The sequence below is a fragment of the Bombus impatiens genome, unplaced genomic scaffold, assembly GCF_000188095.3.
Source record: "Bombus impatiens unplaced genomic scaffold, BIMP_2.2 scf_0017, whole genome shotgun sequence".
Lineage (NCBI taxonomy): Eukaryota > Metazoa > Arthropoda > Insecta > Hymenoptera > Apidae > Bombus > Bombus impatiens.
Genome location: NT_176436.1, coordinates 1,110,046 through 1,125,748, shown reverse-complemented (window position 1 = coordinate 1,125,748; position 15,703 = coordinate 1,110,046). Strand labels below are relative to the sequence as shown.

The window sequence follows — 15,703 nt, the reverse complement described above, 5'->3', positions numbered from 1 at the left end:
GACACTTCTGCTCGACGAGGAGAGTTGCGAAAGGTCCTCTCGCTGGGAAATCAGTCTCTGACCCCGGCCCAGGGGTGGTTCCGTGTCAGCGAGAGCGAGGCCGAGCGTGCGCTCTCTTGCCTCATCGTTTTAATATTCCAGCGACTATGGTTTTTTTCCCTCCCGATGTTTCCCCTTTCGCAGTTCCGGTCGAAAACGTCGTTTAACTCTCCGATACAAGTGTACGTGGCGGGTAGAAAATTGGCTGCGCGAGCGGTCACCGGCACCGTATGAAAAGCAGCGAACCTGAAAGCGAAATATTTTGGGGGATTAACGTTTGAAGTTTGCGCCGCGGAAATTTTTATGGGTATAAAGCGACACGCTGGCTGCAGGCAAAAATATTTCCCGAATATAAAGCTTTAACTTCCGGCAAATTTTCGTTTTCCACTCCGGTCTCTCTCTACGTACTTTCTTTTTCCTATTTTTTTTTTTTTTTTTTCATTTCCCTGTTCTTCGATGCGTTCAGTACTGCTCTATGCTAGATACCAATTAAAATCAATCGATGAAGACTGGTTGTTCACTCATTCAGTCAACGAGAATACGATTAGTACTTTGTTTACGTTTCATGACGGCGGTGGAACATGTGACCGTTTAATACGCGAGTCAACGAGCTGGCACGTGGCTCCTGCGTGCCGGAAATAATGTCAGGGACTGCTTACGCGTTTGTCCCGTGCTCGTTTCGTCGTTGATGGAGCGTCGCGCGACAATTACCCTTTTCACGGCGACACGAGTTTGAAGTTAGTTGTCCGATAGCATTCACGATGATTTTTGGTCATTACGCAGCTTAAATCTACCACGGTTCGTTCGTTTCTCAATTTGACTCGATTACAGGAATGAAATGGAAACACGATTTTTCACGACCCGCGCATCTTGAAGGCAAGCAATACCGTTTAAATAAACCAGTGCCAGGGATGCTGGTATTAAGTATTGATATATCCTTTCTCGACCTAGAATTTTCTTTCCTCTTCTTTCCAAGTTTTCCAATCTCACTGTCCCAATTCCAAAGATTAATATAACGTTCTTTGTGGTTTTAAAATGAAACGCATTACGAGGTGAATAATATACGTATTACAAAGAGCGATCTCGAAATATTTGACGCATTGACATAGATGTCGTCGTATTAGGGGAAACGGCAGCCGACGCCGTAAATACTGCATTCAGTTCTGATACTCCTTGAATCATGAATGGCTGCGGTATCATCCTTTCTAATCGACCTAATATCGTAAACAGATTTGGCAGCGATCACGCGAGAGCAGCATGATAAGCCGCTCAGCTAGAAATCATGCTGATCGCGGAGACAAGATAATGAACGGCTAATATGTACAGCCACTCCATGATACGAAATAATTAGTGAGGGATCGCGGTACTTCGGGCCCAGTTAAATCGATGCGTATTGCTGACGCAAGTTATATCGTGTCGAGCGAATATACACCTTCTACGAACATAATGCCGATCATTGTCCGGATTCCGGAAATTGGAGAGTTAATTAATGTCTATTATTCGTAGAAATCGGCAAAGGTACGATATATTATTATTATTTGATATTATAGTATATTACTAGATAGATGATAATACTTTGCGTGAAAATAAATAAAGAAGGAAATAAAAAATAAATAGATAAGGAGAAGTACGAGATGTTCTTGTCATTATACAACATTATCCAGAGTTCTACTTTTTTTTTATGTTTATTAAGCCCAAGATACAAATTTTTTAAATAACTTTTGGTGTTCACAATAAACGGTGAATTTTTGTAGTGATGTTTTTGGCTAAAGTACCGATACGCGACGGTACGACGTAGCCATGCTATGATATGTGTCGACGCTTTACATTTTTCGTGTTTAATATGATTATTAGGTTTAAGCCGCGGGGGGAGCGGAGCTTCTGTGTAATTTTGTCTGTTCAGAGTTGTACTATTGGGGTTGGAGTGATTCTACGTGAAAAAATGAAGTCTGGACAAAATCAGGTGTGAAAATTTATTGACTGAAATACATATTTGATATAATTTATGAAATATATAATAATTATGAAATTATAATTGCAACATGGCCATTAAAATATAATGGGTATAATCAAGAATTAATCTGGCACTTGACAAATTTTCAAATTCGATGTTCTTGTAGATCAGGCTTTGAATAACAGAATTTTACTCTACATTTTCAACTTATCTTCAACATGATAACGTAGACTGACGTTCCGTTGATTGCGATTATACAACACCGTAATTATTGGGACCATCTTGCTTAATTTTTGTATTTGAGGTATCAACCTCGAGAGAAACAATTCTGAAAATCTGTCTGGTACACGCGTGTTAATGCTTAATCTGCTGTACGTTTCACACGGAAACTTACGCTGGCTGCCGGCACTTTTAGCTCTAAGCTGATTGTGAGTGTCGCAGTGATGAAATATTTACACCTAACTGTATTCGAACTTGTAATCCAAAGCGCAGATTATGATTTAGCAAGTTAAATTGCAAATTAAAAATTAATAAGACACGATTACATTCACGAAATTACGCCTTCGTAAAAACAGAAGATTGATCTCATATTTATTAATTACTGTAGATCTGTATTATTTTTATTTGATATTTGATTAAAACGATTATACAAATAAATATACAACTATTACATACTTCCTAGAACTAAGTTTGTTAATGACAGACGTTTGAAATATCGGTAAAAGTCCTTTTGTGCGGTAATGTACCAACTGTATAATAAGCAGTATTAGTAACAATTAATAATTAGTAACATGTTGTATGTTCGAAACTTCTGTTGAATAATGTTATATCCAATAGCGCAATTATAATCTATAATATATCGATATGTGTGTAGAACTTTATTTATTTTATTGCCAAACTTGTGACTCTGTTATACAAGATTTATCGGTACTGATAACTTGTAATTAACTCTTATAAAATATCTAGGAAATGGATAGTGATCTTGTTCAGATTTATAAATAGAAACACGAGCAGAAAGAGAAACCAATCGAGTAATTAATATACATATATGTATATATCAGATTTACAAAATTTGTTTTTCTCGAAATCGACCTTTCACATTTAAAACTTATAATTTACTTTTCTAACTAATTTTTGTAACAACAATCACTGCTTGCACGGTTGAGCCGAAATGGTTGCGATATCCTCTAATGCCGATCATCGTTCGGATTCCGGAACCTGATCGATCAATTAACGTCCATTATACGCTGACGTTTATGGACAAAAATAAGATGAAACCGCTTTGTGAAGAATTAAATCACATTTACAAGGGTTCGTTTTGCGAATCGATTACTCTCGAATAGAATTTATTTTGATTCAGACGGGCAGAGTCGGCGATTCGAGTTAATTCCGTAGCGCGTGTTCGATTCAATTTATTACGCGGCTTGAATTTTCCACGCGTTCACAAAGGCAGTGAATCGAACATCGAGCACGGATACGAAACACCGTTAACCGAAATCGATGATTCTGCCTTTCAATTACCCTTCTCCTTTCTCCGATATCGCTGTAAACGGCTCTCTCACTCCGAATTGGAAAAATTTCCCTTTATGAATTGGAGCCAGATAGTCTATCAAAAAGGTAAATTCGTATCTTTTGATCGGAATTTTTCACAAGCACCTGTTCACGGTTAATCGCTTAAAATTCACAGATCACAGATACGTGACAACACAGACGATTAAAGGACTCGCGTCATTGAACGTTTCCTTCGACGTGCTTCCCGATGATTTTTCATAACTATCGTCGATAAAAAGCGATGAAAATCGAGCCGATTGTACTCGGGGCTCTGGTAGGACGATCCGCTTCGTTTTAAATCCCATTTAAATTCCCTTCCAATGGATGCGGAGGGGAGTTTGTCCGTGCGATTCAAATACTCGTTGAATTACCGTTCAACTAAACGGATTTAAAGCTGTAGAAGAAGGCAGGCGGACGAAGACACTCAGATGAAGAGAGAGAGAGAGAGAGAAACAGTTGTGGAGAGATTTCTTTTTTTTTTCAAATTCCACAGAATCGTTCTCCATCGTGCCTATCGCGTAACCAGTCTGATATACCATATACACAGTATTCCTCGTCGCGGCCGAATGAAGACAATGAACCGTTTTTCCCTCGTCTTTCTACTTTCTGCTCATTCTGGCCCCGCATTGTTTCATTGAAGGATAAATAATGCGTCCCGCCGGGATCGTTGCGCGGTTTTAATTCAATTCCGGACAAAGGCAAAAGGGAGCTTTTGCGGCCCAGTCGTCATGGAGTAGCTGCTTTTAACGGTGAAACGATTCGAGAGAACCCGGCTGTTTTGATGCTTGGACGTGGCTTGGTGGGCGAGTAGCGCGTTAAGGAAACATCGTCAAGAGTAGAGCGCTAGTCAGGGTGGATCGCAAGTTTCAGCATTTTCGCGGATGAGGCGATGTAGGATCGATAACCGAGGGCCAATCCGACAACTTTGGACCAGATTCGGTTAATAATTCAGCATCGAAGGCAAGATCAGATTTGGCGATTGTTAGGAAAGAGATTAAATTCGTGTTAGCGGTTCGCAAAGGGCAAACTGTAATCCTTATCGGTGGACAGTCAGAGCCTTCGATATAGCTAACTATCGTGTACGTTCTGCACGGTAATCACACGACGATAACGCGTTGTTGAATTAAATATTTGCGAAATTCTGGCAAGATGTATGGAATATGCACATATATATTGAACTGACTCCTCCGTCGGTTTGCCACTGTTTATCTTCTTGAAGGAACTCGCCCGTATAGAAAGCCGCCTTTGTAAGGTCTCCCGGTCAAGGAACACCGGTGATCGATCCTCAAGTATTGGCTCGGTGTGCGGTCACTGGCTTGGAACGTTCCCCTGACCACGATTAAGATGGATCGCGATATAGTCGTTCTTAAGGTAGATTCTACTGTTGCCTTTACGTTTTCGCTCCTAAGAACATTGCGGTTATTTGTCTATCGTCGAATGATCGCAATACGTAAACTAAAATAAAGTAACAATAACAATAATGAACTAAAAATGAGGAATTTGCATTAGAGTTAAAACAAACTGACCGACTTTCGTTTCTGGGAATGTTTATGCATGTATTTAAATTTAACTTGCGGGAGGAATTTACTCAGAGTCGAATAAAATGAGCGGAAATGCGCGGAAATAAACTGGGACCGAATTAAGCCGTAATGCTAGCAACGAAGAACATATCTCGAGTTCCTAATTCGTAACGTTACTTACAATTAGACGAACGAGTAAGCTGCGTAAAATCCGCCGACGAAAGCTCATGAGTGTTTTAATGGACGAATTTTTCTCGACTCTTTTAGCAACGATATAGTCGCATTTAATCGTTTCTTGTACAGAAAGGCGATCGAAATTCGCTCGGTCTGCCGCAAAACAATGCAGCTGCAAACACGTAGGCTGGCAATACGCGTTTCCGTGTTGCGTGGTTGTCCAATGAGCGGGGACGCGATGTCACGAGGCCAAAACGCGGCCCATAGGGATAGATTCCCGACCTGTACGTTCCAGTAATTTCATTAGCAATTGAAATTCCTTCGCGAGCAGGAGTTGCGTGCGCGAACGATTTGCGCCGCGGATCCGATGTAATTTTATATTTGAATATTTCGACGTTCGGAACGATTCCAGACCTCGTTAAGATGGTAATACGAGCATCAAACTGGCGCACATAAATTTTCCATACTTTTCGGCCTGACTAGAACGAAATTGAGGATGCCGGAGGGGGATGGTAGTTGGAAGTAGGGGATGGAGGAGGCTGTGAAACACGGTAACCTCGTAACCGCTGCTTTCCTGAATATTAATGCCACGAAACTCGGCGCAGTTTACGTTATCGTTGTATCAACGAGCGGAATATTCAGCCTGTATCTTCAGCCGGTCCTATTAGTTTTCAATCTAAACGTCCTTGTACGAGCTCGTTGTAACATCCGGCGTCTTAGAATTGGGTTGCGTTCTAGATTAGGATGAATATTTGGTCTTCAAAGTGCGAACTACGTCGAATTTTATCTATCAAAATATGTAGGAAGTTGTGGAAGAAAAATTCTTGAAATTCTTCGTATATAAATAATCGCAAAAAGTACTTGAATGTCGCTTCTTGATGGAAATTTTAAGAGCGGAAATATCGGCGAAATATGTATAATCGGAAAATTGTCACGCGCGTATCCTCCAGGGAGCTGGTCGGGAAAAAATGTAAAAACTTAAAATAACATATTTCAAATAATATCGATTAAGAAACAAGAAAACGGAGGAAGAGAAATGAATAAAAGATGCGTGTATAGAGTGCGCAAGGAGTACATAGGTAATACCTAGTAATTGCTAATACACTGAAGTAGGTATGGAGCTAGGGAGTGGTTCTGTGCGAAATAGTAAATGGGATATATAAAATACGTACAAATACTTTTTCATACGATACTTCGTTTTTACAATTTCGGGTTTGAAAACTCGCGAAGCATGCATGAATATGGCTAATATCTAATTCGTGAGATTACTCTATGTACGCGCATGTTAAAATACGTAAAAGGTTTAATATAATTTTTAAATATAATTCCTTCGTTTTACTTTTCCGCGATTTTAATTCGAGCTGGACTTAAATCTGTATTTTATTCCATCTTTTTCTTTTATTTTATAAAGCAGATCTTTTTGTATCGAAACATAATTTCAAAGAATCATATCAATGTAGTATCATGTATTATTATTATTTATGAAAATTTATAATTACAGCTGAATTATGAATGGTTCTTAAATTTAATCTATTAAGTATGAATTAGTTACGATGAAGTGTTAGATGCGATTCGAACTATAAAGACTTAAGATCTCGTTTTCAAGAAAATTGAATTTGCACATATTTAATCAAGAATTATCTCGGTGCACGCGTACACAACAGATTTTGAAATTTTATTAGGTTCGTAAAGTTCGTAGCAAAGTTTGTACTTGAGCCTTTCGCCGATGAATTCTTTAAAGCAGAGCTTGCAAGCTTCTGCAGTATTCCGTTGCTCGCCATGAAAACAATGTTTAGCAAAGTCTTAAAAAGATTAGGATATGAATAAAACGTTCTCGTTTCCCTCCAACTGATGCATTTAACATCGAACTGTAAACAGTAGTTTGCAAAATTGCGTGGCAAGTAATTTTCTGCAAATTGTACGAAATATAATACACATACACGATAAAATAAATCGACTATTAAAAACGCTATGAACTTAATTCAATAATTCCTCAAAAACGAAGTGCCAAATAAATAAATGTTCAATATGTTTGATATATTTTTCCGCGCGGAATAACGTTCGATTGTACCGCTAATTACGAGATACCCTATATATACTATGAAAAAAAATATTACGGAAAACATTCGATCACGAAATATCAGAGGCGTGGTTTTAATCTGGGCACAGATTCTATGAATCGATCGGACAAGTAATTGCAATGAAATTAATTCGTATAACATCGTGTAGGCAGGCCGAAGGGTACAGACCATTAAATACGCGCGCGCGTTGGCGGATGCAATAACGCGAAATAGCGGAAGCGATGGCGAAACGTTGCATCGCGTCGTGTTGTAAGTTGCGTGCGCTTCGAGACTTGTTCATCCCCAGCCTCCCATGGAAGCCGTTGCTAATGGAGTACAACGAATTAGTGCTAATTAACGGGGCACTGCATGGCACGTGACTCTGCGTCACGTGACAAATCCCGGGGATTTCCCCGCCAGCTTAGGTAACCAAGAAGTTCTGCCATCGCAATTAGGATAATATATTTGTTACTCAGACTGATGGGAACGGACGTCCAATGCATCCTTGCACTTAACACGCGTGCCGTAAACATTGCATAACACGCACTATGTAAACGGCCTTAACGTTGAAAATTTATCATAAGGCGTGAATGCGTTTTGGTGAAGATCGAATATTAAAACACATATTTTTTACACCGTGGTCATACAGTGACATAAACAAAGTCAGACAGATTCTACGTCCGAGGGACTTCATTTCCGAGAAAACCGGATTTGAAAATTTGTCAAGCATACATGAATTTATTTAATTTTCAGGTAGATAGTAGTACATAATCGACAGAATGTTATTCTGCGCACGAAAATAAGTTAAGAAGAAAAGATATTTCGTAGATGACAATAGGAGCTCTCTATTTCGAAAGAGACATAGAGGTTAAAAACAAACTACATAGGAAAGGATCGGTGCTCGAGTCTTGAACATTTTCGTAATTTAAAAGAATCCCACTCCACCAAGATATATTCCACGGAAATACGGATAGGTAAAACAGCGAAGCTTTACCTAGGCCAGGCGTGCTCGCTCGCAGGTTATACACGACGGATCTCAGCGATTTCTCCTCCGAGATGAAATCCTCGCAGGAAGCAAAGAATTTTAAATATTCCCAGCGATAGTATTCGCGTTAAGAATGCCAAGGTAGAAGAACTCAGACAACTCGGTGGGTTCAACGTCGAGCTCTTTGGTCGGTGTACCGTGATAGCCGGAGCGTAACTCGGAGCACAGGCCCGTCCCCGAAATTATTCGTAATCTTCGAAGAGGCGACTCCTAGGAGGATTGCAAGTTGGGTGGCGCTCAGGTTTGAGCGGTGGCTGAGCGTTCAGGAGGCACAAGAGTGGCAGAAGGAGAGCAAACGAGAAAGATAGAGAGAGATGAGAAAGTTTTGCGATGACGATCGGTGCTAGAAAGGAGATCTCGCATTCCCAACCTCTCCCCTTACACTGGCAGCACCACCGGCATCAACCCTCGCAGCCTGCACGCCCAAACAATGGAAACAATACATTGAAATGAGAAAGTTGGTTTGCATTGTCGGACAAGAGGACGCGGCGTGCAAGGGGGAGACCGCCTCGCGTCTGTCTGTCTTCTAACCGCGTCTCTTTCTCTCTCCATCTCGTTCCTTCTCACTCTTTTTCTCTATTTACCGCGTTCGTTTCTCCCTTCGCGTCTCTACCTTTTACCCTTTGTGCCTGTGGGCTACGTACGTGTGCCCGATTCCACTCTCTTCTCTTCTCTCTTTTTCCCTCCCTTTTCGCCTTCCTCCATCCCCTACTCTATGTTGTCCGCGCCTCCTTTTTTTCCCCCTCCGCGAAGAGACGGCATCCCCGTCTCGTTTTCCATCGGCCGACTGAAAGAAAGGATTGTAAACCGCCGGATGAGCCGCGGATTCCGGAATGGGGACTGCTCTATTCAACGGTCTTCTCCGGGTGTCGCAAGAGCGCGCGCGCGCGCGCGAGTAAACCGTGAATGAACAGCGTGCTCACTGGAACGCAAGCATCAGCAATTAGTCGTGGGGGTTATCTCTTCCTCTCCCAGAGCGCATTTTAATAAGTTAATCGGGTCGTCTCTCCCTTAGGTATCCCAACAACGACGTTGTCCGCATGCCAGCCCGCGTTCTCGTTCGTTCGACTAGGGGGACTCGTTCGCCGAGTGGTTAGAATTTTTAAGATGTTTTCCTGTCGCCAGCATTCGAGTGGAGATACTTTTAGACAATAAACCGCTCGGGAACAATATCGGCCGATACAATAACCGCATGTATCACGAGCGAATACATTCGGCCGACACGGTTTTTTAAGTGCGCCATTCACGATACGATACGATACGCGCGTTTTCACGAACATACACTTGATTGTCCCTGATATATTTCACCGCCGACAACAACCGTGAAATTATAGCGATTTCTCGTCGGCTGCTGCACACCAGAGATAAAAAGTTGCGCCCATGTAAATCACGGGACAAGTTACGAGTGTGTCATAGACGGCTGCGTTTATTCGGATGCTTGAAACAATTATCATTAGGTAGAATTTCGGGATTTTCGTCGGTTGAGTTCTTATTCGACTCGATTTTTGGTTACGTCGAAAACGATCGTCCAGCCGAGCTGCCATAAAACTCACAGCCGCGAATTTTTCGGCAAATCGGTTTTCGTCGTTGGGTGCGTCACGATTACTGAAATTTACGCAGTGCCAATTTGAGGAACAAAATACTGCAAGTCACGCCGGCTGATGATCGTTCATATTTTATCGTCGTCCGTCAGCCTCGCGATCCATTTTTTAGCGCGGTCGGGGTAACGTTTAATTTTAATTCGGTTGCTGTAGCTTTGACAAGCGTTCGCCACGCCCCTCCTTCAGCGTTCACCAGACGGAAAGCGAAACGAAGGATGGCGAAAAAGAAACGGGTAAAAAAAGAATTCGTAGCCGGGAAGGTGCAGAGAAACTTTTGATCGCGAGCCATTAATAACATGCCGCGAGCGCGAAATCTTGGGTTGGGCCTAAAAGCTCGGAAATAGAGTGGCCATTCGAGCATGTTTAAAGAAGAATCGCGAAGAAACGTAGAGGGATGATGGAAAAGCACATGAAGAAGTATATGGATGAGGATATGGAGAGGGATATGGAAGGGATGTGACTGGCCTCCGAGAGATGTTGACGCAAAGCATTACGCAGATGGTCGATGGACGGTTACGTCTCGTCTCTCGAACAGCTAGCGAAGAAACAGAAGTGTACAACTTCAGAGAAGCCCTCCCGATGACGTTGAGGGTTGACTAAGGTTAGGCCACTCAACGTATCGTGTACAACTCAATGGGGTGGTGAACGCACAAACATTCACATACGTGCCTGAGAGTGTAATACAGACGCGCGTCTGCAACGGGCCCAACCCTTTTCTCTACTGTTGCAGCCGTATCACCGAGTACATCACGAAGAGAGTAGTAGTCGAGTACCTGCTGGCAGGCCTGGTTGTACGGGACATACAGAAGGGATGGGGTTTCGCTTCTCCTCCTCGTTCATTCTATCCTCCTCTTTCCGTCGCCGTCTATTGTTTAGTTATTCTGATGAGCCAGTGCATCTCAAATACACTCGAGCGAGCCATTATATCGGAGAACACATCGCTTCCTTTTGCGAGCCGGCCACGTGCACGAGCCATCTACCCTTCTCTTCGTGTCTTTACTCCGTCGTTCTTGTTGTTGTTACTCGTCGCGCCGATCCGGACATTTTGATATGGCGCGCCGTTAATTGGACGCAACCGCGAAGATAAATCGGAAGCGTGCGTGCCACGCTTCAAAGACTCCACCTTGCTTTCACATGACATCCAGTTCACTTGGTGGAAGGACCTCGTTGATTCTTTGCTGTAAACGATTCCTTTCTGGAATAGAGAGTACCAACCATGAGAGTCGTATACAAAGAAGATGGAAAATTCGACGGTATGCGAGTTCCCCGTTGTTGCATAATTCTTTCTATATACATATATGTATAGTTTCTATGTACATAATAATACCGCCAACGTGTGTACGAAGATTCTCGTCTCTTTTTGCCCTGGTTTTCTCTCCGACCGGCCGCTGCTCCTCTTTCTCCTCTATTACTCCTTTTGTTCTTCTATTTTATTCGGGTAAAAGCTGGAACGGTGAATAGGCACGGAGGAAACGCTTTTTATTCGATCAAAAGCTTGTTTTCACCTGTTAGCGCGTGATTATCCACTATTATTCGAAATTGAAAATACTACTTCGACGAGAGCGGGCTATTCCGATTTTTCTCTCTTTATTATTGTTCTTTTCTTTTTATTTTCTATCCAGCCCGGGGAGGGAAAATGGAATAGCCGTGATACTAGATTCTCTCAATGTTAATCCGGATTATGAGTCCCGCGGCGGACAGCACGCGGCCGGAGCTTGAGAATGGAACAACAAAAAACGGAGAAAGGCGAATATGGAAATTTCTCGTAAACTTCAATTTCCATCGGGTTCTTCACTCGTACAATTCCTACTCGTTTCCATTGTACACCTAATTTAACTTTCCGCGTTCTAGCCGATTTCTTCTTGTTTTACCTCTTTTTATAAAGAATCAGCTATTTTGGTATCTTGTAACGAAGCGAAAAGGCAGGAATTCCTTTTCAATTCGTTTCCTGATATTTGGTGTCATGATATGGTATGGTACCGCTTGGCGGATTGTAACGTTGCAGCCAGCGTACGTTTAATCAAACGTCGAATTATGAAAGGGGAGGAACACACGGGATGGCGTGGCGGAAAGCTGAGGGATGACGCATCGAAGGGTGGGGGATAATACGGGTTTGGTCGACGTGCGTCTGACGTTATAGGAAATTAAGTTACCTTTATGACGTGAAATGGACTTCTCGGGACGGAAAATATAGAGTTACGCTCATGACGGGGCGAGCTTTACTCTTTCTCTTCGGAGAAAAATTGTTGCACGAGTTCCAAGGGGATGTAGGTCATAAGGTATTATCGTCTACATGGAAAAGGGAAGTCTTAGGAAGAAGGAACGGCGGAGGTTAAAGAAATCATGGGAAAGAACAATGGCTAGAGGTGATTCTTAATACGAATAATACGGCTCTCGCGAAATATGATACAACTCGCTCTTTGTTAGGAAAGATAGCGCGAACAATTTTCACGATCATAGCGCAGTTCGTACACTTGCGAACGCATCTTGAGAAGAAACCGAGCAGAGAAAACAGCTTCGCGAGGCCGGTGAAAATTCTTCGTTGTTTGAGAAGTCTCGTGGCTTTCACGGATAAGGATTGTCGTGTCGCGGACCGCAAGCTTCGTCTGAAGCTCCCGTGTCGAGGAGCAGTTAATTAACGCTGACTTCTCGCGGAGAGATTTTAAACGGAAAGAAATTTCAAGAGGAGAGATATTCATTATCTTTGCGTCGATCGTGGATTAGAATATCTTCTGCGAACCTTTCACGTGGCCGATTTTTTCGTACGTCGTTGAAATAATTCTTAATTATTTGAATCTTTCTATTATTTTATATTATTTTAATCTATGGTCTTTGAATTTTTGTTTTACTCGCATTAAGAGAAATTGTAACGTATAATTGGAATAAAAAACTGCACATATTAGTAACGATTTTTTATACTTTCCTCAGTAGAAAAAATGTTGTTTTTGCCAAATTAGCAATATCAAGGCGACGAAAGCAATGCGTTAATTTCTACCATCAATTTTATCACAAAAAATACAGTAGCTACGAAGAGTACACCATTCTATTTGTTTGTTAAAACATTTACGTTCTAATTAATTAGGCCCAAGTGTATTAAATTTGATAACACTCGATTAGTACGTTCGTATGATTGCAAAAATTTGGACGCATCAATCGGACACTATGAACTATATGTATTATTCAATTAACTAATAACTTGTTAAACAACAATATTACATATACATAACATGGAGGTGTTAACTTCTGTCGATCGACTTAATTTCTCTCTGCGTATACAACGTGCAAAGAGAGTGATGTATCTTTTTTTGAATCATCGAAGAGCAAACGCGCGCATCGAACATTATTAACTAAAATGTAACGCCACACATGGCGAAGCAAGCGAACCCTATTCGATGCACGTTCCTCTGGGTATTCAGCGTAGTTCGTTGGGCCAGCTTCCAGATGGGCAATGTTGGACGGAATGCGGAATACATCCAAGCGGACCGGCATTCCTACTTAAATCAACATAACTCGGGTGATGAATGGTTAACAGGCTTCGCGGGGGACGCAATGCGCTCCATTTATGGAAGCTATTACGGCCGAATTTCAGCGTTAAATGTGTGATTTATGGCCACCCGTATTATCTTCGTTCATGTCCCGTCGACGATACAGTGCAGCCCCTCCCCTTTAGCCGCCCCTGCGTTGCCTCTCATCGCCACTGCTACGTTTCGCTCCCTACATTTCTGAAAATTACTTTGAACTCGGCTAGCCGAGCGAAAAAATTCATCAACCGGTGTCCACGCGCTGTGACCATGATTAATGTTCTTCTAACTGCCGATTGAAACAGTAAGGAAAATTTATTTTGATCCACGCGAGAGTATTTGAATGAATCGCGCTGCCAGAACGTCCCGAATTTATCGTCGAATTGCTAATCGCGTTTCGATAAAATCCATTCGAAACTCTTCGATTTGCAATACAGCAAGGTCGTTAACGAGACTTCAATACGGTTTTGTTTCAGATAATTTCTGATTTTCTAAAGCGTGCGTTGAATTATTCATAGGGCTATTTTGAAACTATAGGTAATTAGGAAGGCAACCAAATATTTGATTTATACAAATTATTGAAGCAACATGATTTTTATCATATATGTAATCCACGTACAAATATACAGCACACCTTCGCAGCGAAACTTTCTCAAGCTAAAACATTACTGTTTATAATCTATATGATAGACCTTCTTATCCATTCTATTTCTTTCGATGAAAATAAAATTGAATAGCAAATTTTACATTATTAACGTCGCTACAGAAACGTCGGTAGAATACAAAGCGTTAAAGAGAAAAGGAAATAGCGTTTTCTTCCAGACAATTCCTCTAGACACGATACAATTGTAACCTTATTCAGCTGTGAAATATCACGTTGTACTATACTATCTACTTTAGCTATACTTTAACACTCCACCCTTTCTATTCCCTATTTTTATTATTTCCATCCTATATCATATTTCTACGGATTTTTCATTTCCCTAAATACCCTACTACCTTGGGAAACGATTTAACACGACTAAAATGTCCGTAGACTTAATTACAATTCACATAGAATATTATGCTAATCCTCTCAAAAACGGCAGAATGCGAGGAACTCGCATATGAACGGAAAGTGTCGGTCTGGCAACAAAAAGCCACGCAAAAGTCCCTATGAAAGGTATACTAGGAGGAGGTGTAACCAGGGAATAGAGAGAAAGGAGGGGAGATGGGTTGGGTAAGGGAGGGTAGGCAAAGAGAATCCGCGGCTCATTATGACGATACCTGTCCCGTTTGTTGCAGGTTGCGACGCCTCGTACGAGATGCAGGGACCGAGTTTCGTGTCGGAACCGCCATCGCGGGTGGAATTCACGAACGTGAACGGCGGCAGAGTGGACTGCATAGTGAGAGGAAATCCGGCACCTACCGTCGACTGGCTGGCAGCAGACGGTGGCAGTATAACGAGTATCCCTGGAATCAGACACGTCCTTGGCAACGGGACGATCCACTTTCCTGGCTTCGAGGCCGAGGTCTTCCGACAGGACGTCCACTGGGCTATTTATAAGTGTTCCGCCGTCAACAGCGTCGGTGCCATCGTTAGCAGAGACGTCACTGTCAGAGCAGGCACGCGAAACTTCTTGCTCGTTATCTGCATTATGTTGTCTGCCTGGTATACCGCTTGCTTTCTCCTCTATCTCTCTTCCTATTCCGTTGCTCTATTGCCATCCTTGTTCAATGACCCTCGACTTTTGTTCAATTCCCGTATAAAGATCGCGGGGTTAAAACATGATAAGTCACATTTCCTATTTTCTTCTTTTTTTTTCTTTTATAAAGAAACGTTTCTAAAATTCAGTTCGTTGTTAATTAATCCAATGTTACTCAAATTGTTTCTTTATTTGTTTTCGAAATTTTCAAAATATCTGCTTGTCATTTATATTAACATATTGCTTGTCTTAGTAACAATTATTATGTCTTTGACTTCCACGAAACTTCGTCAATTAACGAGTTGTTTTTATTTTCAATGTATTTATCGTGTACTTGCCATATTTTTCTGCTACGATGGTCACATCACGTCCACCCTGAGAAGAAAAGGAAGATCATTTCCATTTCATGAAACCGCTCGTTATTTTGATCGATCGTATATCAGTATGTCGTCATGGAAATATTCATTTTCCTTCATGCCGCTTTTTTCGGCCGTGGTTTCTCCGTTAAGGGCGCATCCTTGAGACTTCGTTTAGGGAGAAAAGTTTGATGGCA

General features: G+C 41.7%; 1 protein-coding gene across 7 annotated transcripts in view; it reads left to right on the top strand.

The window, feature by feature from the left end:
* Positions 1–15,703, top strand: part of LOC100741368 (Down syndrome cell adhesion molecule-like protein Dscam2) — a 165,147-nt gene that overhangs the window by 50,653 nt on the left and 98,791 nt on the right. For all 7 annotated transcript variants that reach the window (XM_033318598.1, XM_024364813.2, XM_024364803.2 and 4 more), the window contains exon 2: positions 14,750–15,070. In XM_033318598.1, coding sequence (XP_033174489.1) covers positions 14,750–15,070 — 321 coding nt within the window. The remainder of the gene's footprint in view (positions 1–14,749; positions 15,071–15,703) is intronic.